This window comes from Cajanus cajan, chromosome 2, assembly GCF_000230855.2.
Source record: "Cajanus cajan strain Asha chromosome 2, NIPB_CcT2T_4, whole genome shotgun sequence".
NCBI classification, from domain to species: domain Eukaryota; kingdom Viridiplantae; phylum Streptophyta; class Magnoliopsida; order Fabales; family Fabaceae; genus Cajanus; species Cajanus cajan.
Window position 1 is genome coordinate 58,262,597 of NC_138518.1, and position 25,226 is coordinate 58,287,822.

At 32.8% G+C, this 25,226-nt stretch overlaps 2 protein-coding genes and 1 long non-coding RNA gene across 3 annotated transcripts; all 3 read left to right on the forward strand.

Moving 5' to 3' along the window:
- The first annotated feature begins 8,862 nt into the window (after positions 1-8,862).
- On the forward strand, positions 8,863-11,780 carry LOC109796494 (disease resistance protein RPM1). Its single transcript, XM_020356165.3, has one exon. It carries the CDS (start codon positions 8,863-8,865, stop codon positions 11,704-11,706), a length of 2,844 nt encoding a protein of 947 aa, XP_020211754.2. The 3' UTR covers positions 11,707-11,780.
- Positions 11,781-13,497: 1,717 nt separating this feature from the next.
- LOC145955081 (disease resistance protein RPM1-like) lies at positions 13,498-18,108 on the forward strand. The gene is made up of 2 exons (XM_083069783.1): positions 13,498-15,246; positions 17,143-18,108. The coding sequence occupies exons 1-2, from the start codon at positions 13,516-13,518 to the stop codon at positions 18,106-18,108; spliced, it is 2,697 nt and encodes an 898-aa protein (XP_082925909.1). The 5' UTR covers positions 13,498-13,515.
- Positions 18,109-19,722: 1,614 nt separating this feature from the next.
- On the forward strand, positions 19,723-22,309 carry LOC145955315 (uncharacterized). The gene is made up of 3 exons (XR_014431941.1): positions 19,723-19,777; positions 20,085-20,160; positions 20,944-22,309. It is a non-coding gene; the product is annotated as an uncharacterized LOC145955315 (long non-coding RNA).
- The last annotated feature ends 2,917 nt before the right edge of the window (positions 22,310-25,226 follow it).

Below are 25,226 nucleotides of genomic sequence, written 5' to 3' on the forward strand. Positions count from 1 at the left end.
GGACTACACTAGAATTTGTTGGTTACATCTAACCCCACAAAAATGGGTGAAATCACTCAACAAAGAGGGCAAATACAAAATAGAGATGAAGGGAGAAATGAAGAACCGAAGGAAAGACCCACACACGAACGACTCCAAGCTCCGGGAATTCCTTCCACAGCTCCTAAAACTCGCCCAAATGTGTGAATGAGGGATAAACCCTCGAAAATGGCTTCAAATACGAGCCTGGAAGATCAGATTAGGGTTTCACGCCCGACGCCTAAGTCTTCGCGCCCGGCACAGCGTCCTTTGAGCACTTTCTGCCTCATTATAAGCCCGACGCAATTTCCTTTTACGCCCAGCGCAATTCATTCCAGAGAGTTTTGGGGTACTCTCTGCCTCGATCACGCCCGGCGTGGGGAAGTCTCGCGCCCGGCGCATGTGTGACTTCCAGAGGTACACTGCTCTGTTCTTCTCAAGCCCGGCGCGGAGTCATCTTGCTCTGCTCCTAGGCTCCTTATGTTTCCAATCCCAAAGATCTTCAATCCTCAAATCTCTAGTTCAATACCTGCACAAAAAATGAGGTGTATTAAGGTATTGTTAGCTAAAATTGGGTTAGCTATATCTGCACAAAAGATAAATCAAAAAGGGAACAATTATCTTGCAATTGTGCTAAGAATGAGTAGAATTGTTCAATAAATCTCATTCAAAAAGAGGTATAATTGAGACTTAACAATTATCTATGAATAAACTTTTAATTAACATTCCAAATTGAGTAGCAATTTTAGTGGAAAAACTTTGAAAAATATTAAAAACATCACAACAGTGTTTTATTAAGAAAACCCATTTGTAACACAAAAAATCATCAATAAATGTAACAAAATAAGAATAACCTAAAGTTGAACTGACTCGACTAGGTCATTAAATATCATATTGAACTAGAGTAAAAGGTGACACAATACATTTATTGGCACTAGATCTATAGGATTTATTGGCACTAAATTTATAGGATTGACGGACATGTCTAAACTGACACGACTCACATTGGATGGATTTAATCATAGAAAAACTAGGAATTAAAAAAATGAAATTTCTCCAAGTTAGGGTGATCAAAACGTTGATGAGCAAGATCAGAAGAAATGGAGACACAAGTAACTAGTAGTGAAAGACGATAAAATCCCCTAGACTCATGTCTTGCGCCAATCCTCTGCTGATACATTGATCCTTAACAAGAACAAAACTATTAACAATGAAGACAAAGAAATTACGAGTGCAAGTGAGTTTGCTAATGAAAATTAAATTAATAGGACAACCAAGAATAAACAAGATAGAATGTAAAAGGAGGCTAGGGAGTGGGTATGTTTGACTAATGCCATGAAATTTAATTTAAAAATCATTTGCAAGTAACAGATGGCAAGGAGGTTGAGAAAGACAAGTGAGAGAAAATAGATTAATTATTGATCATATGATTAGAAGCACTAGAATCAATAATCCAAAGTCCAAAAGAAGGAGACTGAGAAATAAAGGCTACGGGATTACCAAACTAAATTGTGGTTGTTGTCACAATTTTAATTGGTATAATCTTTGATATTGCAAAAAATTGTAGGAAATTGCAATTGATGTGGTGACAACTGGCAACCTCAATTAAAGTGAGTTAAAAAATAGTTATATTATATTTTTAATCTTTTTATTTTTGTCAATTTACAATTTTGATCTCTCTATTTTTAAATAAAAATATTTAGTATTTTATTTTTAAAAATACATAATTAACCCCACAGTCAATTTGATATTCATTCTTTATCAAATTTTGACGTTGTTTAGTGATTTGTCATTACTTAAGTAATGTGATATTTATTGATGATATATAGGAATAAAAATTAAAAAATAACATATAAAAGATTTTTATTTGAATATCTTTTATGAGTAATTGATATTTATTTTATTAAGAAAAATTGTATTTGTATTTTTTTAAGTTTCTTATTTCTAAATATCATATTACTAAATGTCTCATCCCTTAAGTATAAGTAAATATTAAAACTTAATTAGTGAATGTCAATTTGATACAAAAATCAAACTTTCACATTTTTAAGATTAGAGATACTAAATATCTCTATTTTAAAATAAATAATCCAAAATTATAAATTACTAAAAATAAAAATACAAAAATATAATTTATTCAAAATTTTACATTGCAGTCACAATTTTGGTTGGGAGCTACAATTTTAAAGTATGGTATCACACTTTTATGATATATGGAATCGAATTTGAAATCCAAATCAAATCTTAATCTATTTGGTGTTTAGATATGATGGTTTTCTATTAGATGAGATAATAAATTTAGGATTTCACTCCAGTAAGGATATTATATTTTAGAGAATAAAATATAATAATAATTATTAATTAAAAAATTAACAATAAATATTATACTTAATTTTAAATTTTATTATGTATATTTAATTTTATCACAATTCTCCACCATTAATTTTATAATCAATGATTATTATTACATTTTATTCTTTAAAAGACATTCTTCATCTTAAAGGAGTTAAATCCTAAAATTTTTTATATTATACTCTATCATGTAATTTTTATAAAACTGGATCAGAAGTATATATTTTTAGTCTTCAAATAAATTTTTTATTATATTAATCATTTTCTTATAAAAACTAATCTAAATTAAAATTATTTTCTTAATTTAATAAGTAATTGACGCAATAAACATCTCATCCGTATTAGAGATAATCTTGAAAAAAAATAACACAATCAAGGTCCACTTCATTCATCAAATAGAAAAATTTGTAAATTAGCTGTATCCAAGTTGCTGAATAAATTCTAAAGAATTTATAAAGATCTAAATACAGAACGCAGTCACCACACAGAGCTAGACTAATATGTGGAATATTATAGTATCCGTGGCTCGTTTGTATTTCCTCAGTCAAACATATTTTTGAGGTCTAAAGCGAGTTTTGAAGTTGAACATTCTTAAAGATAAAAGAGTGACAAGAAAATCAATAGTCATTTATAAAAAAATAAAAAAAAAATTCAGCAAAAAATTATAATTTGAGTAAAAAAGTCTATTGGTATTCAATTAGGATTTTATGTCACTTAAAAATAATCCAGTGATATTCAATCTGGATTTTCAAGATTTTTTAAAGAGTCCATTAAAACCCACTAGTATTTATTTGAGATTTTTTACAACTTAAAAACAATTCATTGGTATTCAAAAATATAAGAATTATTTTAAAGGATTGTTGTGTGGAAATGATTTTGAAGGACTTTTTAGTGCTATTTATAAATACTAAATTCATAAAACAATCTCATCCAAACCCATCGGATTTTTAAGGATTGTTTGAAGTGACTTTTCAAGTACTTCAAGAATTTTCAAGTGAGTTTTTCATCTTTTTTTTTTTCTATGTTCCTATCTTCTCCATTTTTTCTCTGCTAACAATACTGCACTATTGTTCATTGCTCATATATAATTAATATTGTAGTACTGTTTCCATTCCATTTTCCTATTTTGTGAAATTTTGATATGTAAATGATAGTGTCATAATTTACTCTATTTTTCTGTTCGTTCTCTTTAATTGACTTGCTCTATTTTATTTTATTTAGTTGAATTTTGTTCCTTTATATAACACAAAAAAATGCTAGAAATTTCAACTTTTAAGTGGTAACTTTTTTATAACACACGTCAAGAAAAAGAAAAGGTGAAAGATGAAATTGATATCATATCTCTACAATATATATATATATATATATATATATATATATATATAAGATGAATTTGAGTTAGGGTTTCTGTAAGTAGAATGAGATGAAACTGGATCTTAGATGGGGGGAAGAACCCTCAACATAAAAACTGCGATCTCTCTCCTTCCCTTGAGTTTGTTATTCTTATCCTTCCTCCTTTTATGTCTCAACAATTATTTTATTTTATTTACTATGAATTTTTCTTTTTATTTTATATTATGAAATTATGATTTTTTTTTTATATTTTAAAAAATAAAATTAACATAAGATATTGAAGTATCTAATTTTTTAAGATTTAGGATTTATGCTTCATTAACTTATTTTTTTTAAAAAAATATTATTAAAATATTTGTTAGAATAATTTAAATTTATAAATAATTTATATATATATATATATACATATATATTCTCTATATCTAAATACTTTCTTTTATATAAAAAAATTATATATCTAAATATTTTCTCAGTATCGAATATACTGATTTTTTTATATAAAAAATTATCTTATCTTTCTATATTTCTGTTTTTATATGTTTTTTTTATAATGGCTGAGGTATTTAATCCATTTGGATAGCCAAGATATATTCGATCTTGTACAATTGATGTGCTTATTCTTTAAATAATAATAATAATAATAATAATAATAATTATTATTATTATTATTATTATTATTATACTAATATTATATATATTGCATATGTAATTAGGAAAATATTTTTTTGTAGATTGTGGATTTTCTAATCGCCGCCAATTTTTAGCACCATTTCGAGGTATAAGATATCATCTACAAGATTTTGCAGGTCACCCTGAAAATGAGAAAGAATTGTTCAATCTTCATCATGCGTCTATAAGGAATGTTATTGAGAGAATATTTAGTATTTTTAAATCAAGGTTCATAATTTTTAAGTCAACACCTTCATTTTCCTTTAAGACACAAGTAGAACTTGTGTTAGTATGTACACTAGTACAAAAGAGGTATTCTACGTCAAATATTTTAAGCTTTTTACGTCATAAAAAATACCGACGTAAAAGTGAGAGACGTAAATTTACGTCGGACATGTAAAACCGACGTAAATTTACGTCGGACATTACAAAATTTGACGTAAAAAAGTAGTAAAAAAAATAAATAAAAAAAACATAAGAATGCAAGCAGAACGACCCGTTTTGCTTGGAGAACAGGACGTTCTGCAAGCAGAACAGGCCGTTCTGCTTCGTAGAACAACCCAAAAGAAAACGCCAACTACCTATACAAATAGAACAACCAAAAAATCGAATAAAACAGATAGCCACAGTAGCAATGCGAAGTAGAAAAGTGTTAACGAAACCTTAATTCATACTTGAGGAGCAACAACAATGTGCGAATGAGTAACAAAGAGTTCATCCCTCTACAAAAGACAAAAAAACGATTCAGTAACAAAGGAGAGGGAGAGGGTTTCAGAGAAAAAAAATGAAAAGTGATGAAGAGTGAATGCGCGCGGTGTGCCTCGCGCTCGTAAAATGTCAAATCTTTGTCGGACACAACACACCTCCGACATAGATTTGACTTTGTACGTCATGCCACCGCATTTTTTTACGTCAGATTTTCGTATTTTTGACGTAAAAGGGGTGACTTAATATGCTAATTTTCCACTAGTGGTGCAACACTACATAACTTTCTACATAAAGAAAGTCGTTCTGATGAATTTCCAATTGAAGCGATGGATAAACATTTATCTTCAACAATACCAGTTAATGAAGATCATACTTTTGAGTCTATTTGTAACAACCCGTTTGGCTGCTACACAGCACAACACACAGCACCCCACAATGAGAAGAACATGTATATATATAAAAATAAAATATATACACCATGTCTAGCCTGGGGCTCAATGTACAAAATAAATCTAAATAGCCAAACTAGTGGCCAAAAACATCAAAAGCCACCTCCATCTGCCAGTTGCAGACCTGCCTCTAAACACTGACCTAACCCTGCTCTACTCTCATACAACGTATGATCATCGCAGTCTAAACCACATGGAAACAACAAAGAGTAAGCTAGTGAAAAGAATCAACATACATATATATAAATACATAAATGGTAAATAGCTACAGCTAAAACATATCATATATCACAGCATACAGCATGAACAACAGTAAACACACAATGCGTCATCACGCATATGAGCTAGATTTGGTCGCTTGTAAGCGGTATAGCTCGACCTTGCCCCTATACCGTGGTCGCTTTATAATCGGTATAGCTCGACCTTGCCCCTATACCGTGGTCGCTTTATACATGTGTGCCTTGGCCTTGCCCACACACGGGACCATTAAAAACTTAGAGGAGAACAGCATAGTTACCACTCCAAGGGTCAGCTTTCCAGGGAGGGTTTTCAACAAATTGGGCTCTAAGAGCACCACAGCTACCTCAATCCACACAATGGGATGAGCAATTTCGAGAAACATCTCCTCTAGTCTTAGTGATCAACAGCTCAGCCTTACGACCTACAACAGCTCAGCCTTACGGCCTACAATAGTTTATATCAGCATGCAACACAACACATCAAACCAGCAATATCAGCATACAACAATAATAGCATACAACACAGCTTATACATCATAATTCAACATTAATAATTCACAACACAACAATATTATTATTTAGCTCAACAATATTCATCAATAACAGTTCAGCTCAGCATAAAACAACATTTATCAGCATTTCTAAACATCTATCAGCATCATCCAACACATATTAGCATAACATCAATTATCATCTCCGTGCCCGGCGTGCTCATAGTTGCGCCTGGCGTGGCCCAACCAGAGAGCATCAGGGCTCAAACGCGCCCGACACAATCCCTATTGTGCCCGGCATGCTAGGAGGCAGAGATCTCAGAAGGTCTCACAAGCCCAACGTGCCAAATTCGCGCTCGGTGCAGGCTAAGCAGAGACTTCCCCAAGGTCTCACACTCGGTGCAATACCAATTGCGCCCGGTGCCACCTCTGGTAAAGACTCCCAAGGAGTCTCCACGCCCGGCGAGAAGTGGTCATGCCCGGCGCCACACCAGAAACACAAAAGAGTGGACCACTGATTGATAGCGCGCCCATCGTGGTCCAACCACACCCGGCATGAGCCATCCAGGGGCATCCATCCTCAAGCTCGCCCGACGCGCACAACCTTACGCTTAGCGGGCTTGTCAAATGAAGCCCTCTGATGGTCACGCGCTCGGCGCCAAGAACTGCACCCGGCGTGCTCTCAATCAGGAACCCTCCAACTTCGAAAATTTCTTCAAAACTTGCACAAATTCAGCCATCCAAACACATGCAACCCAACCAAAATACTACATTTTCATCAAACAACCCAAAAATCCCAACTTTACCCACATGCAACCATAAACAATGAAAATCTCACATTTTCACCCAAAACTCCGAAACCCCGAACATGAGTTTTTCTTCGATCTCAGCCAAAATCATCCATCATCAAACAACTAATGAGCTTCTAGAATTCATTTTCAACCAAAAATCAGCAAAACCTAGCGTCTCTTACCTCGGTTAAGAATCTGAGCTTCGGGAAGAAGAAAAGGAGAAGAAGATGAAGAGGAGAAATCTCTGCACGGCTCAGCTAGAAATTCCCAACCTACTCAGCACCACCACCTTAAGACAGCAAGAAAGAACAAGGAGACCCAAGGCAAAAAAGTGAGTAAGGAGAAGTGAGTGAGAATGAGAAATGAAAGGGAGTTGAGAGTTGAGAATGAAAAATGGAAAGAGTGGGGGAAGGGGTCTCACACTATTATTCAAACTCGGGAGTAAGAGCGAGAAGACGCTAATGCTTGGAGGACTAGTATAGCTATGGTCCTATAGATATGTGGGTGAATGCTATTTAAAATGATAGGATATTATAGAGAATTATTATTATGATTGTTTATCTAGACATTGTTGTTTTTTATTATTTTTGTCTTTGACTCTTTTTAACTTTGAATGTATGAAATTTTTTTTGAAATCTTATCAAATGTCAAAAATTTACAAAAATTCTACAAAATTCCACAGAATTCATTAAAATCCTGATTTAAAAGTCTTGCAGAATCCATTAAAATCCTGATTTTAAGTCTTGTAAAATCCTGCAAAATCTTAAAAGTCATGAAAATCCCGCAAAGTCTTTTAAAATCTGCAATATATTTTTTTAACTAAAAAAATCCTTTAAAATCCTAATCCAATACACCCCCTTAGACAATGACCAATAAGCCAAAATTAATACTGATATAACTGATTCATTATATTCTACAAATAAAAAAAAATTGAGAGTCTAAAACTAAAGCTTCAGCAGACAGTAGCCTTATGCTTGAGCCGACCCCGAGTAGAAGTATTCAACAAGGTGAGAGGTGTCCCAAAAGATGTTGCAGACATCGAAGAGGAACTGAAACGCATTCAAACTTTCATCAATAATGATGCAGATAAAGAAGCTGCTGGTGATGAAACTGACAAGTACCAAGCACCAAGCATGTTCTCCATAACATATATTATTGTTTAATTAATGCAATAACAGATTAGCTAGATCACAATATTTTCACGACTTGACAATAGATAGTTTTCACACTCAGGTGGTACATTGAATCAGATTTGAAACTGTATTTAAACCGATCCAAATCCAAAATCTGACATTTCAGATGAGATGATATTCAACTATATTATATGTGCAACTTATTTAAAATTGGGTGGCGTGCATGATATGCTATGGATCTTGTGACAACTAATTAACATTAAAAAATTGCAAATTTAGTACTGGCATGCACGTTCCCACGAGTGTCTGAAACTAGCGCTGCTCATGTAAGTCAAACTACCTTGTGTTTTTGGACAAGTGGATGATACTTTAATTTAGGCAGCCGGGCCAAATATATTGTGAGTTTGTGACCAAGTGATGTTTAAATAATCAAATAAATTTTACAATCAGCATGGAGAAGCGTGGTCCATTTAGATAATAGTCGAATAGAAACCAACAAATTTTCTATGTATCAACTTGTTGCATAAATAGTAAAGAATGGGTGGTAAGTGAAACTAAAAGTCCTTCTCTTACTATATACTTGGATATATATAATCTTAAAGAACATAAAGTTTTGCACTCACCACAAAATCACAGACAAAAAAGAGAACTAAACCGAGATGGCAGAAACTGCAGTGTCCATAGCTCGTGAGCATTTGCTTCCAAAAATTGTGGAAGCTGTGAAAATTCTTAGAGATCTCCCAACAGAAGTTGCAGACATTACAGAAGAACTGGAGAGCCTTCAAGATTTCATAAATGATGCAGATCAAATGGCTGAAGCTGAAGAAGATGATGGTAGGCGTGATAGAATCAAAAAAAGGGTGATGCGGTTGAGAGAAGCAGCTTTTCGCATGGAAGATATCATCGACGAATTCTCGATTCATGAGGAAAACAATCCTCACGATCCTGGATGTGTAGCTTTACTCTGTGAGGCTGTTGAGTTCATCAAAACTCGGATCCTTCAACTTCAAATAGCATATAAGATTCAGGATGTCAAATCACTTGTTTGTGCTGAAAGAGATGGCTTCCAAAAGCAATTTCCTTTAGCAACAAAACCGAGTGGTTCTAGAGGAAATCAGAATGTCACATGGCACAAGCTTCGAATGGATCCTCTATTTATTGAGCAAGATGAGGTTGTGGGCTTTGAGAGCCCAAAACGTACATTGAAGAATTGGTTGATAGAGGGACGAGAAGAGCGCACTGTCATCTCTGTTGTTGGTTTGGCAGGAGTTGGGAAAACCACTCTTGCTAAGCACGTTTTTGACAATGTCCATAACAACTTCGAGTGCCATGCATTGATCACAGTGTCTCAATCCTACACTGTAGAACGACTGCTGAGGGATATGTTGCACCAGTTCTGTAAAGAAAAAATGGAGAATCATCCTGCAGATGTTTCTACCATGGATCGAAGATCGTTGATTGAAGAAGTCAGAAAGCAGTTGCGCAACAAGAGGTATGTTGTCATGTTTGATGACGTGTGGAATGGAAAATTTTGGGATGATGTTGAATCTGCTGTAATTGATAATAAAAATAAAAGTAGAATATTAATTACAACCAGATATGAGAAGGTTGCAGAGTTCTGTCAGAAATCTTCTTTTATTGAAGTGCATAAGCTAGAAGAACCTTTAAGTGAAGAAGAATGTTTCAGATTGTTCTGTAACAAGGCATTTAAGTATGGTTCTGATGGACGTTGTCCCGAAGAACTTAAAGATATTTCTATTGAAATTGTTAGAAAGTGTAAAGGTTTACCTCTAGCGATTGTGGCTATCGGTGGTCTTTTATCTCAGAAAGATTTTTGTGCAGATAAATGGATACTATTTAGTCAAAATCTAAGTTTAGAGTTGGAGAGGAATTCTGAGTTAAACAGTATAGCAAAGATTTTAAGTTTAAGTTACTATGATTTGCCGTACAATCTCAGATCATGTTTATTGTATTTTGGAATGTATCCCGAAGATTATGAAGTTAAATCTAGTAGATTGATTACGCAATGGATAGCTGAAGGGTTTGTCAAAAGTGAAACTGGAAAAACATTGGAAGAAGTTGCGCAACAAGAGTTATCAGGGTTGATCCGTAGAAGTTTGGTGCAAGTGTCTTCATTTAGCATTGATGGAAAAGTTAAAGGATGTCGTGTTCATGACTTAATACATAGCATGATCCTTAGAAAAGTTAAGGAAACAGGGTTTTGTCAGTATTTTGGTGAGCATAATGAATCAGTGTCAAGTGGGATAGTAAGACGCTTAACAATAACAACGGATTCCAATGATTTAGTTGGAATTGAAATATCACACATTCGGTCAATTTTGTTTTTCAAGGAAGAGTTAACTGAACAATTCTTGGGTAGAATCTTTGCCAAATGCATGCCATTGAGGGTACTTGATTTTGAAGATGCCTTAAGTGTTCCTTATTTTAAAAATGTTGTTCCATTATATGTTCTTGATGCTTTAGGCAATTTAATCCACTTGAAGTATCTAAGCTTTCGGAATTCATGTATAGGAAGTCTTCCAAAATCCATTGGTAAGCTCAAGAACTTGGAGATCTTGGATGTGCGAGGAACAAGGGTGTTTGAGATACCAAAGGAGATTAGTAAGATTAGAAAACTACGTTGTCTTTTGGGTGATAAAATATCTTTTGTTGCAACGAAAGAGTGTCTTGGAAGCATGACATTCCTGGAAAAGATACGCGTACTCGAAGTAGATGACGAGGGAGTGGTAATTAGAGAGCTAGGAAAGCTAAAGCAATTAAGGAATCTGAGGATTACTAATTTTAGGACAGAACACTCAAAGACTCTATGTTCCTCCATACATGAGATGCAATTCTTGAAGGTACTACATATTCATGTAGGACATGAGAATGAAGTAATTGACTTTCCTCTTATGTCATCCTTGTCAACACTTCGGAAGCTCTTTCTAAGTGGGAAGTTAAAAATGTTGCCAAATTGGATTCCACAGCTCCAAAATCTAGTGAAATTGTCTTTGAATAAGTCTGAGTTAACTAATGATCCACTGGAATCACTAAAAGGTATGCCAAATTTGTTGTTCATCTCTATCAGCTATGGCGCTTACGTAGGTGAAACATTGTATTTTGAAGATGGAGGGTTTAGGAAACTAAAGGAGCTTGAGCTTAAATATTTGAACAACTTGAATTGCATCTTTATTGAGAGAGGAGCACTACATTCATTGAAAAAGCTTGTATTAAAGAAAATCCCAAAACTGAGGAAAGTACCGAGTGGCATTGAACACTTAGAGAAACTACAAGTTCTGAAGATGAAGGATATGCCAATTGAGTTTGATCAGAGCATTGCTGGCGATGGAGGGCAAGACCATTGGATGATCAAACATGTGCCTCGTGTGCAAATTGAGGTGTCGTTTTTTGAAAGTGTGGCGAGAGCTATGGGTATAGACGCAAGCCCACCTACCAGTCCGTTTAGCAAGCGGTCTACACGGATACAAATTCAAATTTCTTAAATTTGTATAGTTATAGCAAAGTTCCTACTTCAGTTTGTGACGTCCACCAACTTAGGCTACAAATTAGTAACCCATTTATTAATTAGTAATTTTTATGTATTTTTATCTTAATATTTATTTTAATTTTTGTGTTACAAATGTATTTATATCAATTTTTATGTATTTTTTCTCTCATATTTTTATACTCTAAAAGAAGGGAAATAAATCTCATTGATTTTTTTAGTATTTATAAAAAAAACAACTTCAGATATAATTGAGCCTACAAAGTGGCCCATTTATGTGTGGGTCGAACACGAACTAAAACAATTAGTATATTTATTTCGTGGATCTAAATTATTTGACCTATTAAAAATGTGAAAATTTCAAATTAGAGCAGTTTGTATATCCATCCCTAACTAGAGTGAGAATATCATGAATTTCAATAGTCCAATAATATCCAGATTTCTACATAAAAAGGTTTTTATTTTTTTTTGTTCTTCTTATCAATATCTCTATGGATTGATATTCTTGGCCATTATTATTTTCAATAATAAAATAATGCAATTGTTTTCTAATTTCTAAAGGGATTCCTTTACTTTTTATCTCTCTTTTTCTTCTAGTATATGCTTCATTTTCTTTTTTGTATGTAACTCAAACAAGTTGGAGATAAAATGATCAAATAAGTAAAATGAAATTACAAGGTATTAATTACTAGGAGCTGTCAGCAACAACAATGGTTTTTTCCCCCTAATAATATGTGTTGATTGTACAGTTTTCATACTATTTTTAACAAATTTTAAGTCATTTTATTTAATATTTTTATTAAATAGATCAAGTCATACAGGCTTTAAATAGATTAGATCATAAAGATTGTATTTAAGATCTGACTTATTTTTATTTTTAATAATAAAAGATAATGAAATATAACACTTACATGTATAACCATGTTCTCATCAACAATATCACTAACATTTTTGTTTAATTACATCAAGAAATCACAATATTTTCACAATTTGCTCTACAATAATTAGTTTTCACACTTTCATGGTGTTACATTGAATTAAATTTGAAACTGTACAGATTCAAATCGAACCATAATCTTTTTTTTGTTGTCCGATGCGACGACTTTTTATGAGATTCGATGATACTTGACTATAACATGTATAATCACGTTCTCATAAACAATATCACTAACATTATTATTTAATTACACATTAACGGATCAGCTAAATCACAAAATTTTCACAACTTTCTCTACAATAATTAGTTTTCAGTTTTCACACTTTCATGGTTTTACATTGAATTAAATTTGAAACTGTACAGATTCAAATCGAACCATAATCTTTTTTGTTGTCAGATGCGACGACTTTTTATGAGATGCGATGATATTTAACTATATTATAATGGCAAATTAATTATTTAAAATTTGGGTAGCGTAATATGCTATGGATATGGTGACAACTAATTGACATTAACAAATTGCAAATTTAATACTGGCATGAACTTCCCACGTGTCTGAGTAAGTCAAACTACCATGTGTTTTTGGACAAGGAAATGAAACCTTAGTGATGCCAAATATTATAACGCCAAAATATCACGTGAAACTGTTATTTTTCTTCTTATTCAACTAATTACAATGACAAGCATGGTCCAGCCAAATAATCGAATAATCAACTCTAGAATAACTATATATCCAACTCACCGAATAAATATTAAAGAATGGGGAAGAGAAACTAAAAGTCCTCTGACTATAGACTTCGCTGTTTATATAATGCTGAGCAACATAAAGTTTTGCACTCACCACAAAGCAAAAGAGAGAGCTAAACTAAAATGGCAGAAACTGCAGTGTCCTTGGCTGGTCAGCATTTGCTTCCAAAATTTTTGGAAGCTCTCAATATGCTGAAAGATCTCCCAAAGGAAGTTGCAGACCTTACAGATGAACTGGAGAGCTTTCAAGATTTCATCAATGAGGCTGATAAAGTGGCTGAAACTGAACAAGATGGTGGAAGACGTGACAGAATCAATAAAAGGGTGATGCGGCTGAGAGAAGTAGCTTTTCGCGTGGAAGATCTCATTGATGAATATAAGATATGTGAGGAAAAGCAACCTGATGATCTTGGATGTGCAGCTTTACCGTGTGAGGTTGTTGACTTCATCAAGACTCTGATCCATCGCATTCAAGTAGCATATAAGATTCAGGAAGTTAAGTCACTTGTTCCTGCAGAAACAAATGGATTCAAAAGCCATTTTCCTTTAGAACAAAAGCCAAACAGTTCTAGAGGAAATCAAAATGTCACATGGCAAAAACTTCGAATGGCTCCTCTCTACACTGGGGAAGCTGAGGTCGTTGGCTTTGACGGCCCTAAAGATCAATTGAAAGATTGGTTGATAAAGGGACGATTAGAGCGCACTGTCATCTCTGTGGTAGGAATGGGAGGACTGGGAAAAACCACTCTTGCAAAGCAGGTTTTTGACAACAAGGAGGTCTTTGGATGCTTCGATTCTCATGCTTGGATCACAGTGTCTCAATCCTACACAGTAGAAGATCTGCTGGGAAATATGTTGCAAAAGTTTGGGAAAGAAAAAATGAATGTTTCTGCAATGGATCGAATGTCCTTGATAGATCAAGTGAGAGACCACCTGCGTCATAAAAGGTATGTTATCTTTTTTGATGACGTATGGAATAAATATTTCTGGGATGAGATTGACTTTGCCCTAATTGATAATAAAAAAGGAAGTAGGATATTAATCACAACCAGAAACGAAGAGGTTGTAGAGTTTTGTAAGAAATCTTCTTTCATTCAAGTGCATAAGCTTAAACCTTTAAGTGAAGAAGAATCCTTGAGATTGTTTTGTAAAAAGGCATTTGTGTATGGATCTGATGGACCTTGTCCAAAAGAACTTAAAGATATTTCTCTTGAAATTGTTAGAAAGTGTAAAGGTTTACCTCTAGCAATTGTGGCTATCGGTGGTCTTATTTTATCCCAAAAGGATAAAAGTGCCTTTGAATGGAGACAGTTCAGTCAAAATCTAAGTTTAGAGTTAGATGAGAATTCCAACTTTAGCGTAGCAAAAATTTTAGGTTTAAGTTTTGATGATTTGCCTAATAGTCTCAGATCATGTTTATTGTATTTTGGAATGTATCCTGAAGACTACGAAGTTAAATCTAACAGACTTATTAGGCAATGGATAGCTGAAGGATTTGTCAAATCAGAAGCAGAAAAAACACCAGAAGAAGTTGCACAAGAATATTTAGTAGAGTTGATCCTTAGAAATTTGGTGCAAGTATGTTCATTTACCATTGATGGCAAACCTAAACGATGTCGTGTTCATGACTTATTACATGAGATGATTCTTAGAAAAATCAAGAATACAGGGTTTGGTCTGTATATTGGTGAGCACAACAATTCCATTTCAAGTGGGATCGTTCGACGCCTAATAATTGCAACAAATTCTAATGATTTACTTGAAAGTATTGAAAGTTCATACATTAGATCAATTCTGTTTATCCCCCGTAAAGGGTTATCTGAACACATGGTAAAGAGAATCCCTACTAAATACATGTTGTGACACCCTCTACCCCAACATCATTAATAAACATAAACTATATTTATAAAAGATTTTCATAGAATGATATAAAACAATAAGTATCATAAGGTAGAAGATGCACATTCATAATTCATACACATAAATATTAAACTCAAGAAGTTATTATAAAACAAAGATTATAAATTAATCCCAGTAAAGGTGGCAGTGCCTCCTAGTTAGGAATCAATTTATAATTTATTAAATTAAACAAGAAAAGAAAATAGTTTTAGAACAAGAAAGACATAAGAGAAATCCTAGCTAAACCCGATGTCACATCCTATCAGAGCATGCCCCAAGAAGCCTTTAGGCCTCATCACCAACATCCTCATGATGATGATCACCTGCAACATAAATTTAAACATATACAAAAAAAAATAACAAGGGAGTGAGAAACATCTCACTCAGTTGTAGATGAAGAAATAAAAGTTAAATAGCACACACACATAATCATTATCATATATAATTATTTATCATGCAATGATGTCATAGACTCAACTCATAAATATATGCATGTGGCGCCATACGGAAGTTCACATATCATCATTGGTGACCCTAAGGCACACCTAGTTAGCATATCGTGGGTGACCCAAAAGAACACCTGATTACATCATTGGTGACCCAAAGGCACACCTTGTTAGCATATCATGGGTGACCCAAAGGTACACCTTGTTAGTCGTGGGTATGCGGCCTCAGCGGCACACCTGGAGTATATATGCATATGATGCATGTCATACAATCATAAACTTAACATTTAACATGTTACAGAATTTCCTATAATACACCATATCATAAGCATAATTCATACTTATATTATATTTTATTAGTCCAATAGTCCAAAAGTCCAATAATTCAATAGTCCCATAGTCCAAAGGTTCAATAGTCCAATAGTCCATTGTCCAACAATCCAACAGTTCAACAGTCCAAAGGTCATTAAGTCAAGGGTCCAATAGTTCAAAGGTCTTTAGGGATCATATAATTTATATTTCATGGTATAATTAAATCCTTAAGTAAAATAGGAAGCTTAATGAAAATAAGGAGGCTCGGCCTTCCATTTAGATAATAAAGTCTAAATTTATAAGTTAATAGGAGGCTTAGTCTTCCATTCAATGAATATTTTAGAATAGTAAAAGTGAAATTATCCATTAATTATAATTATTAATTACCGCAACAAGAAAATCAAGTATTACAAACAAAATACAGTAATAATGTATATTCAATTAATCAAACAACAGACAAGGGATCGGGAGCCAATCCAACAAACAGACTATTTAACAATTATTTCTACACCCCCAAGCAAGGTTTCTCACTCCCCCCTTACCTGGATAAGTAGGAGTTGGAACTAGCGCAATATCTCTCTAAAAACTTGGGCAGAATCTCCTCTTCTCTTTCCTTAAAAAGGAATCGGAATTAGGGCAGAATCTCTTCCTCTTTCTCCTTAAACAAGGCACTGGAGCAGAACCTCCTTTTCTTTCTCCTTCTTTCTCTTACTTTCTCTCTCTATTTCTCCAGAATTTCCTTCTCTCTAGAATTCTGAATTTTCAAAACCTTAGGCCCCTATTTATAGAAATTTTGAAGTTACTATGCACTATGCACTATTCATTAAAATAATAATATAATTACTATTCATGAATAGTAAAATACTATTCATCCAAATAATTTGAGGTTCTGACGTAAGGGCTTACGATTTTTGCAAAATTACTATTCATATGAATAGTAAAATATTATTCATAAATACGTATACATAAATAGTAAAATACGTATATGTAAATAGTAAAATACATATACATGAATAGTAAAATACGGGAATAAAATACTTATTCACATAATAAATAACTCTTTTCATTTGAATAAAATTTTGGGATATTACACATGTCATTGAAGGTACTCGATTTTGATCATGCTCCATTGAATTATGTTCCGGAAAATTTGGGAAATTTAATCAACTTGAAGTATTTAAGCTTGGGATACACAAAAATACATAGTCTACCAAAATCCATTGGTAAGCTCCAAAACTTGGAGACCTTCGATATCGAAGGAGCGCTAGTGTTTGTGATGCCAAAAGAGATTACAACGCTTAGAAAACTTGGTCATCTTCGGATTAGCCGATTATCTTCCTTTGAAGCAGTAAAGGATAGTCTTGGAGGCCTAACATCCCTCGAACAGATACGTACAATGAGAATAGATTCTGATGGAGTTGTGATTGCAGAGCTAGGAAAGCTAAAGAAATTAAGGGATTTGAGCTTAACTCATTTTAGGAGAAAATACAGACTCACTCTGTGTTCTTCGATAAATGAGATGCACTTCTTGGAGAAACTACGTATCGAAACAAGGGGTACCGAAGAAGTGATTGACTTGTCCGATGTATCACTCCATCCCACACTTCAGAAGCTTTGCTTGAGTGGGAAGTTAGAGAAGTTTCCAAATTGGATTCCAAAGCTCCAAAATCTTGTGAAATTGTCCTTGGAATTATCCTTTTTAACTAGTGATCCGTTGAAATCACTGAAAGATATGCCAAATTTGTTGTTCCTAAATATTAGCCACCATGCTTATGAAGGTAAAAGTTTGCATTTTGAGGATGGAGGGTTTCAGAAACTAAAGAAACTGCGGCTTCAAAATTTACAACAATTGAATTTCATCACTATCCATAGAGAAGCACTTCTTTGTTTGGAAAGGCTTGAGTTAAGCCAATTACCCGAACTCAAGGAAGTACCTTCTGGCATTCTGCAGTTAGAGAAACTTGGAGTTGTCAATATATCGAACCTGCCAATTCATATTGTGAGATTTTTTAACTATGGAAATCCAAAGCGCTGGATCATCCAGAACAAATCCATATAGAATGTTTTAAAGTTCTCTACAAAATTGACGAGATATGGAGTCATCATAAAGCGTCCACGGTCCAACCTTGCAAATAAATGGTATGTTTGCTTCTTATTAATAACTGTAGAATGATATTTTTGGCTTTATTAGTTCCTAAAATGATTTCTTTACTTTTGCCTCCCTTTTTCTTGATTTTCTTCTACTATATGCTTTATTTTTCTTTCTCTACATCAGTCATACAAGTTATGGATAAAATCCTCTAATAAGTATTAAGATATTATATGGTGTTGGTACGTACAAGACTTCAACAGCATTAGCTGCCGTTATTTGTTAAAAATAGCTTCTTCATTGTAATGCCTATTCTAATATTGTGATCTGAATTGCTAGGTAGTGGGTTTGAAGTTCAACTCATGCTGTGGATAGCAAATCTTTTGGATTTCTCTTCTTGGTCAGGGGCTGGACCAGGGCTAATGGACGCTGTTACTCAAGGTGCCATACTAGCAGGAAAACCAGTTAGTGGATTCAAGATAGGAAGAAAAGCTGGGGAGTGGACAACCTCTAACTTTCATTCATACTTACCATCAGAAAATTACCTCACCTAGGCCTGCAGCTATCTACCATCAGTGCTCAATAACGTGTACTATTACTATTGATATGAGTGCAATTGCTGTAGATTGTTTTTGAACTTTTGAGTTCAGGTTTTTCTCTGCAAGGAAGCACAGTCTGTTGATGCTGTAGTGGGGAACAATTCATCTGATAGGTTAATTGGTACTCTAGATGAGTTGTTTGATATACTGGAATTAATTCAGCTGCAATGGATTGGATCTATGCTTCCTTGTTCCCTTCGTGTTGATAAACTTATTGTATTTATAATTTAAGTGTTTTTATGCATAACTTATTGTATTTATTATTTTACATTAATTTTATTCATTTATTATAATTTATGTATAATCATTTAAATTTACATTGAATTAGCTGTTACGTTGTCCTACATTAAAAATATTATAATAACACTAAACTATCTTTTAAAATTAAAAGGAATTTCTATCATATTTATACTTCTTCACATAGAATAAAATACTTGGAAAGTAGAAAAATTATAATTCCCAAGAGAAATATTTTGCATTATTTATACCCACTTATTATATTTCATGTATACGTTGGTATTTTATTTAAATTTTCATTAAAATAAAAGATTATCATGATTAATATAGAGTGTGTAACGTTAAAGTAGTTTTCTTGCGATTTTTATTGAGTAAAACAAATAGTTTTCATTTGTAAATTACACTACTAGAAATATGATATTTACCTAAGGATTTTCATGCAAAAAAATATTTGTAGGAAATTATTGTAAAAATTCTTACAAATGTAAATCTCCAATAAATTATTACAAATATTTTTTTAATTTTAAATTCGCAGAAAATTCTTGCAAATTTTACTACAAAATATTAATTATATAAATTTTTTGTTGCAAATAAAAATTTCTAAAAAATTTTGTAGGAATTTTTTTTTTCATGCAAAATTTGTTTTAAATATAAATTCGCAGGTAATTTGTTTCTTTTTTGTAAATAATATTTCCTGCAAATATTTTAATTTTTTTTTGAATCCTCCGTTTACACACGCTGTTGTCTCCTTGTCACCACCATACTACTTGCATTGCATTGACTACATCACCGCAACATCGCCGGTAGCACTATTTTTCCACAAAAGCACCGCACAACACCATAACACTTCTCTCAATTGTTCTTCATCACCTCCAAAACATCGTCGTGCCACATCCACAACACTTCTCTCCTTTTCTCGCACCGCATGCATCTGTTAGGGTTTTCATTTTCTCTCCTTTTCCTTTTCTCGCACCGCACCTCTACTTGCATTGCATTGACTACATCACCTCCGCAACATCATAACACTTCTATTAGGGTTTTCATTTTCTCTCCTTTTCCTAATTTTTCTCACCGCACAACACTTCATTTTTTGTGTGCTTTTGAATGTAGATTTGAAATACCAACTCAATGAGATAGAAGACAATGCTTGGAATCTGAAAAATATAGAAGCAGATGTTTCCTGGAGGTAAGATGTTGTTTGGATATGATTTCCTTGCTTTCTTCCATGTTCTGAACCTGTTTGATTTTGATCTAAGTTGAAACTGCCACTACACATACTTGTTTGATTTTAAGAGAAAATGCTCTGGTTTTTGGAACATAAAATTACTCTGTAGACTAGAGAACATGGGTGAAGAATCTTATCCTACTATAGCAAATTAAAATGCATACTCCAAACCTTCAAACTCTAAAATTGTTGGGGCAAGGAGAACACATTATATGCAAAAGCAATATTTCGAACCCTCTACATATGCTACTACTTTTCAATTTCAATGTGTTTATATATGTTTCCGTTATGCATTCCGATCGAGAAGTCTGATACCAAGTATATTCTTCTCTAATTGGGATGCCACTGCAAGTGCACATCATAGATTGTTGTGGGAAAAACATGTGTGAGAGTGAGACAAATTAACAAACGTAATAGCAGTCTTGCCAGCTTATTACTAATACAAGGATTTTACTTTAAAAATATATAAATATGTTGAGAATATAAATCTACGAAATGCAAATACCAAAACTTGAAAACGAAAGAATAAAGGAAGCTGACTCGAGTTGCTGCAGTACGTGTTCATGAAATACATCTATAATGACCATGCTTCTTGTCTACATTCAAAATTATCTATTGAACTTTTACAGCAAGCTTTCATAAAACATTTTTATTATAACAATTGTTTGGCTTTAACCAAACCAATTAACATGATGAACTTAACATTAGAACTATTTATTTACTTCTTTTACCGCTGCATGTCAGTTTCCAATAGGTATAGACTTAGAACGCTTCATACGTGCACTTGACCTTCCTCAAGTCAAGACACACATCAAAAATTTACAAGAGAGATTTAAAGGAAGAAAGGTGCATCTTATACTTTGTATTAACTGCTGTTTTAAATTATATCTTATATTGTATTGTACATGTAGGTCCTCTTAATTGAGATTGTCTCTGATTATTATTTTTCTATTATAGATTACGGATTAAATAGAGTAATGAAAATTTGGGATAAATTAATTACTTTAAAGAATTATAGATACGGAATTAGGTGATGCTTTCAACTTGAGTAACTTGCTATCATAATATCATTTGGAAGAAATTATAAAAAAAGAAAACAGAAAAAAGGCATCATCCTTATAATTTATTCTTATAGAATCATGAGAAATTCAACATGACCTCAGAGTCCTTTCTCTATACACATAATTATTCATCATTATTTGACTATAGTGTTGCTGCCTTCAACTTATGGGTCCCTCTAGATAGACTTTGGTTAATTCATTTTAGAGGTTAATTTCTGAAATATCTGCAGTTTTAATTTATTGGTTGTTATAGGCAATTTTAACCTGTTAGAACCTCCATTTGCTAGGTCTGCAGGGCCTAGTTTCCTGTTGTGTTTTTCTCATGTTAATATAACAAAAACCAAGCCTTATTAGTTATTACTTATTACAATTGGTGAGGTTGGATCAATGACAGATTCAGGGGAGGGCACCCGTGTGCCGTAGCCTCCCCTTCCTCCATGGATTTAGTATATACAAAATTATATATAATATATGAGTTTGAAGGAAGAAAAACTATTCTGAGAGAAAGAAAATTAATAAAGGCTTTGTATATGAGTTTGAGTTCCAACAAAGATGTATCACTTACTCTCACTTTAAATTTTTAACATGGTCATCCAAACAAATTTGGTATAAAATAAACAAATACATTTTACTACTATTTGTATTATCAATATCTTCCAGAGATTATGTACCTTAGTAATTAATTAAAATAAAAAATATATTCTTTTAAATTATTTTTAAATTATTATTATAAACTTCAAAACTTTATTAAATAGTTTCTAAACTTTAATTAATGTTTAAATTAATAATTTAAATTAATAATTTAAATTAGAAATGAGGCAACAATTGTATAAACAACAAGAAGATAAACTAGAAATGATAAGGGAATTGACCGAGACTAGGAAACAATTAGCAGCTCTAATGCAACACTTAGGATTTGTTGGTTCTTGTTCACATTCACCATTGTCAACTCAACATAACAATGAAAGTGATGACGAAGATGATGAAGACAATGGTGATGAATATAGTGATCATATTAAAGGTGATATTTGATACCTTTTCATTCTTTGAAAGAGGATTTTGCTATATCATGGTATATCATGCATACGCTATATCATTTATTTTTTTAGTACATGGATTTTGCCTTGACATCTTCATTTTTTCATTTATTTTTATGCAAGGCATGATTAATTGTAGGTACAAGTTATGGTTAATTGTAGATAGAAATTGATTTTACTATCATGGATATGGTATATCATTTATTTTAAATAAATCTTTGAATTGCTGACATTTGATAGTCAATACCATGTAGTTATACTTTATGCCCATCCATTTCTATATATATATATCTTTGAATTGCTGACATCTCATTAAAAGAGTGCAGTCTTGAAATAAAAAAAAAAAGTAAAGAGAAGGTAAACTCTTTTATTTAATTGCAATGAGAATATATAGAAAGTTAAAGCTTAAACTTCTAGTGCTTATTTAAGATTTGATGTGACGAGTTTATTAACATTCATTATTCCATTAAATTTTTTAGGCTCTTGTTCTAAGCCCATCATAGGTATAGATTAATATCACTACCTCAATCTGTCTACGATCTCTATCTCACTGCATTGCATACTTTGCACACATTTTAATTATCTATATTCCTAAAGTACACAATATTTATCATTTACTGTTACTGTAGACCTCATTCTCAGAAGAATTCATATTTAGCTTGCTATGAACTTGGGAAATGACTGTTATATTTGGGTTCAATAGTTGCTATATATATGTACCTGGCTGGCTAACCATAGGAATATCCAAGCTGTTTCCATCAGTTTCAAGTGCTACTTCCCTTACATTAGCTATCCTTGCCTCTGTTGCCTGAATATCACTCCATTCATTGTCTCCAACTGCCTGAATGTTCACCTGATCTGTTGCCATGTGGACTACATTCTCTGCAGGTACCGGGATAGCTCTAAAAACACTTAGGCATGCTTTATCCACATTCTCTTCTGTGAGGTCAACATGCTTTGTATCTGAGCATGACTCTGTCTTCTCAAAAGCTTAAGTTGTATCAATGTGTTGCCTGTTGAAAAAATATCTGAATGTCAACTTGGTTTTATGATGCTACACATTTCACTAGGTATTGATAATACTATTTCCATCGTCACGTTTAGGTGGGAAAAAAGTAGTCAACAAACCTAATTAACAAAATAAAATGCAAGGACAAAAGAAAATAAGATTCCTGACCTTTGAAGTTGGGCTTTTAGTACATTCACTAAGATCATATCTAATGAAGGAGCTTTGCAGTTAAGATTAAAGAACAAGAGAGAAATAAACTTAAAAAGGATATTTATTATATCAGATTCTCAATGCTAATCAATGTATTGGTCTCACCCTACTTCATCAAATCAGGGGGTGCGTTACTCTTCAGTAATTGTGTAACTAAGTCACAAACACAAACAGGGTAGTTCTATTTTGTGAGAAAGCCTAACTTTGAAGACATTCGTATGCAGTATCTGTATACACTTTTTTGAATCAATAGTTCTATTTTAAATATAATTAAAATGATGAATTAATCTAAGAATACATAAAATTTTAGAGTTAATATTTATAGTGTTTTAACATTATCAAATTAGCCACTTTAATAGGTAAAACCAATTATCAATATAATCTTTAAGTTTAATGTAGATTTAAATCAATTTACATTAAAAAAAATTGATTTAAATTGATAAATAAAAAATCATCGCTAAAAACTAAAATTTTGTAAATAAATATCTATTTTTGCTGCATTAGCAAATTCGAAAGCTGCACCTCGCTAAAAACAAAATTTATGGACCATCATCAGCATCAGCACGAAGAAGGCCGAATAGGAATGGAGTATTTCCAGCAACACAAGGACGTTGGGTGGTTCAAGTGCCCAATGACGAGTTGGAAGAACCTATACATAGGAAGCATCGCACAATTTCAGACGGAGGATCAAGCGGTCACAACTCACAATTTCTGCGAAAAATATTTTATTTATATTGCAAAAATTTCCTGCGAAATAAATTTGTAGGAAAATTTGCAGGAAAGTTTCTTGCAAATTTTCAGTTCCGTAACAATTTCTTGCGATTTTGAAAACTGGCAGGTAACTTTTCTACGACTTTTCTTGCGGTTTTAAAATTTGCAGGAAACTTTGCTGCAAATTTTAGGTATGTAGAAAAGTACCTATACATTTTCTTGCAATTTTTTTCTCAGGAAAGGTTACTTGCAGATTTTTTTGCAGCAAAATCCGCAGGAAATATTTAAAATATAATTTTTCTTGCCAAAATTTCCTGCAAAAATTTATTGTTTTCATGCAAAAATTATTTGCAAGAAATTTTTTACGAATTTTTAAATCCGTGGGAAATGAGTTATCCACGAAGGTTTTACCTGCAAATTTTAATTTGAAGAAAATTTTGCAGGTAACTTGTTTCCTGCGAATTTTTGAGAAAAATTTGCAAGAAAATCCTCAAATAATAAAGAAAATTCTAGTAGTGTTAAGTCTTTTAATTACAAATTAATTATTAAAATAAAGTTATATAAAATCAAAATATCTCCAAATTTTCCTTTAATTTGAATCTCAAATTATTGATATCATTTTTCTTTGATTTGACAATGATAATTAATTATTAAATTCTCGTATTAGTACCACAATCAATATGAATACAAATCAAGTTTTATATACTTCAAACAGTTGATTAATTTTTAATTTTTTATTTAGCAAATTAAGTATAATACTTATTATTTTTAAACAATTTTTATAGAGTAAATTTTTTAATAATCGACCTATTAATCAAATAGACTCTTAATCACAAACTGTACCGTCCCGGTCAGAATCCGATCCAACCCATCTACATGGGTGCACTCGGTTAGAATCCGACCTGTCTGCTCTGCAGGGGTAACTCGGCCAAAATCCGATCTAACTCTCCCACATAGATATTGTTCCGATATCAGGGATAAAATCCCATCTTTAATGAC

Bases quoted from the DNA above. Each gene is read 5' to 3' on its own strand.
- LOC145955081 (XM_083069783.1), top strand. From the start codon at position 13,516: ATGGCAGAAACTGCAGTGTCCTTGGCTGGTCAGCATTTGCTTCCAAAA. The intron at 15,247-17,142 runs ATGTTGTGACAC...GGGATATTACAC, and splicing joins AGAGAATCCCTACTAAATAC to ATGTCATTGAAGGTACTCGA.
- LOC109796494 (XM_020356165.3), top strand. From the start codon at position 8,863: ATGGCAGAAACTGCAGTGTCCATAGCTCGTGAGCATTTGCTTCCAAAA.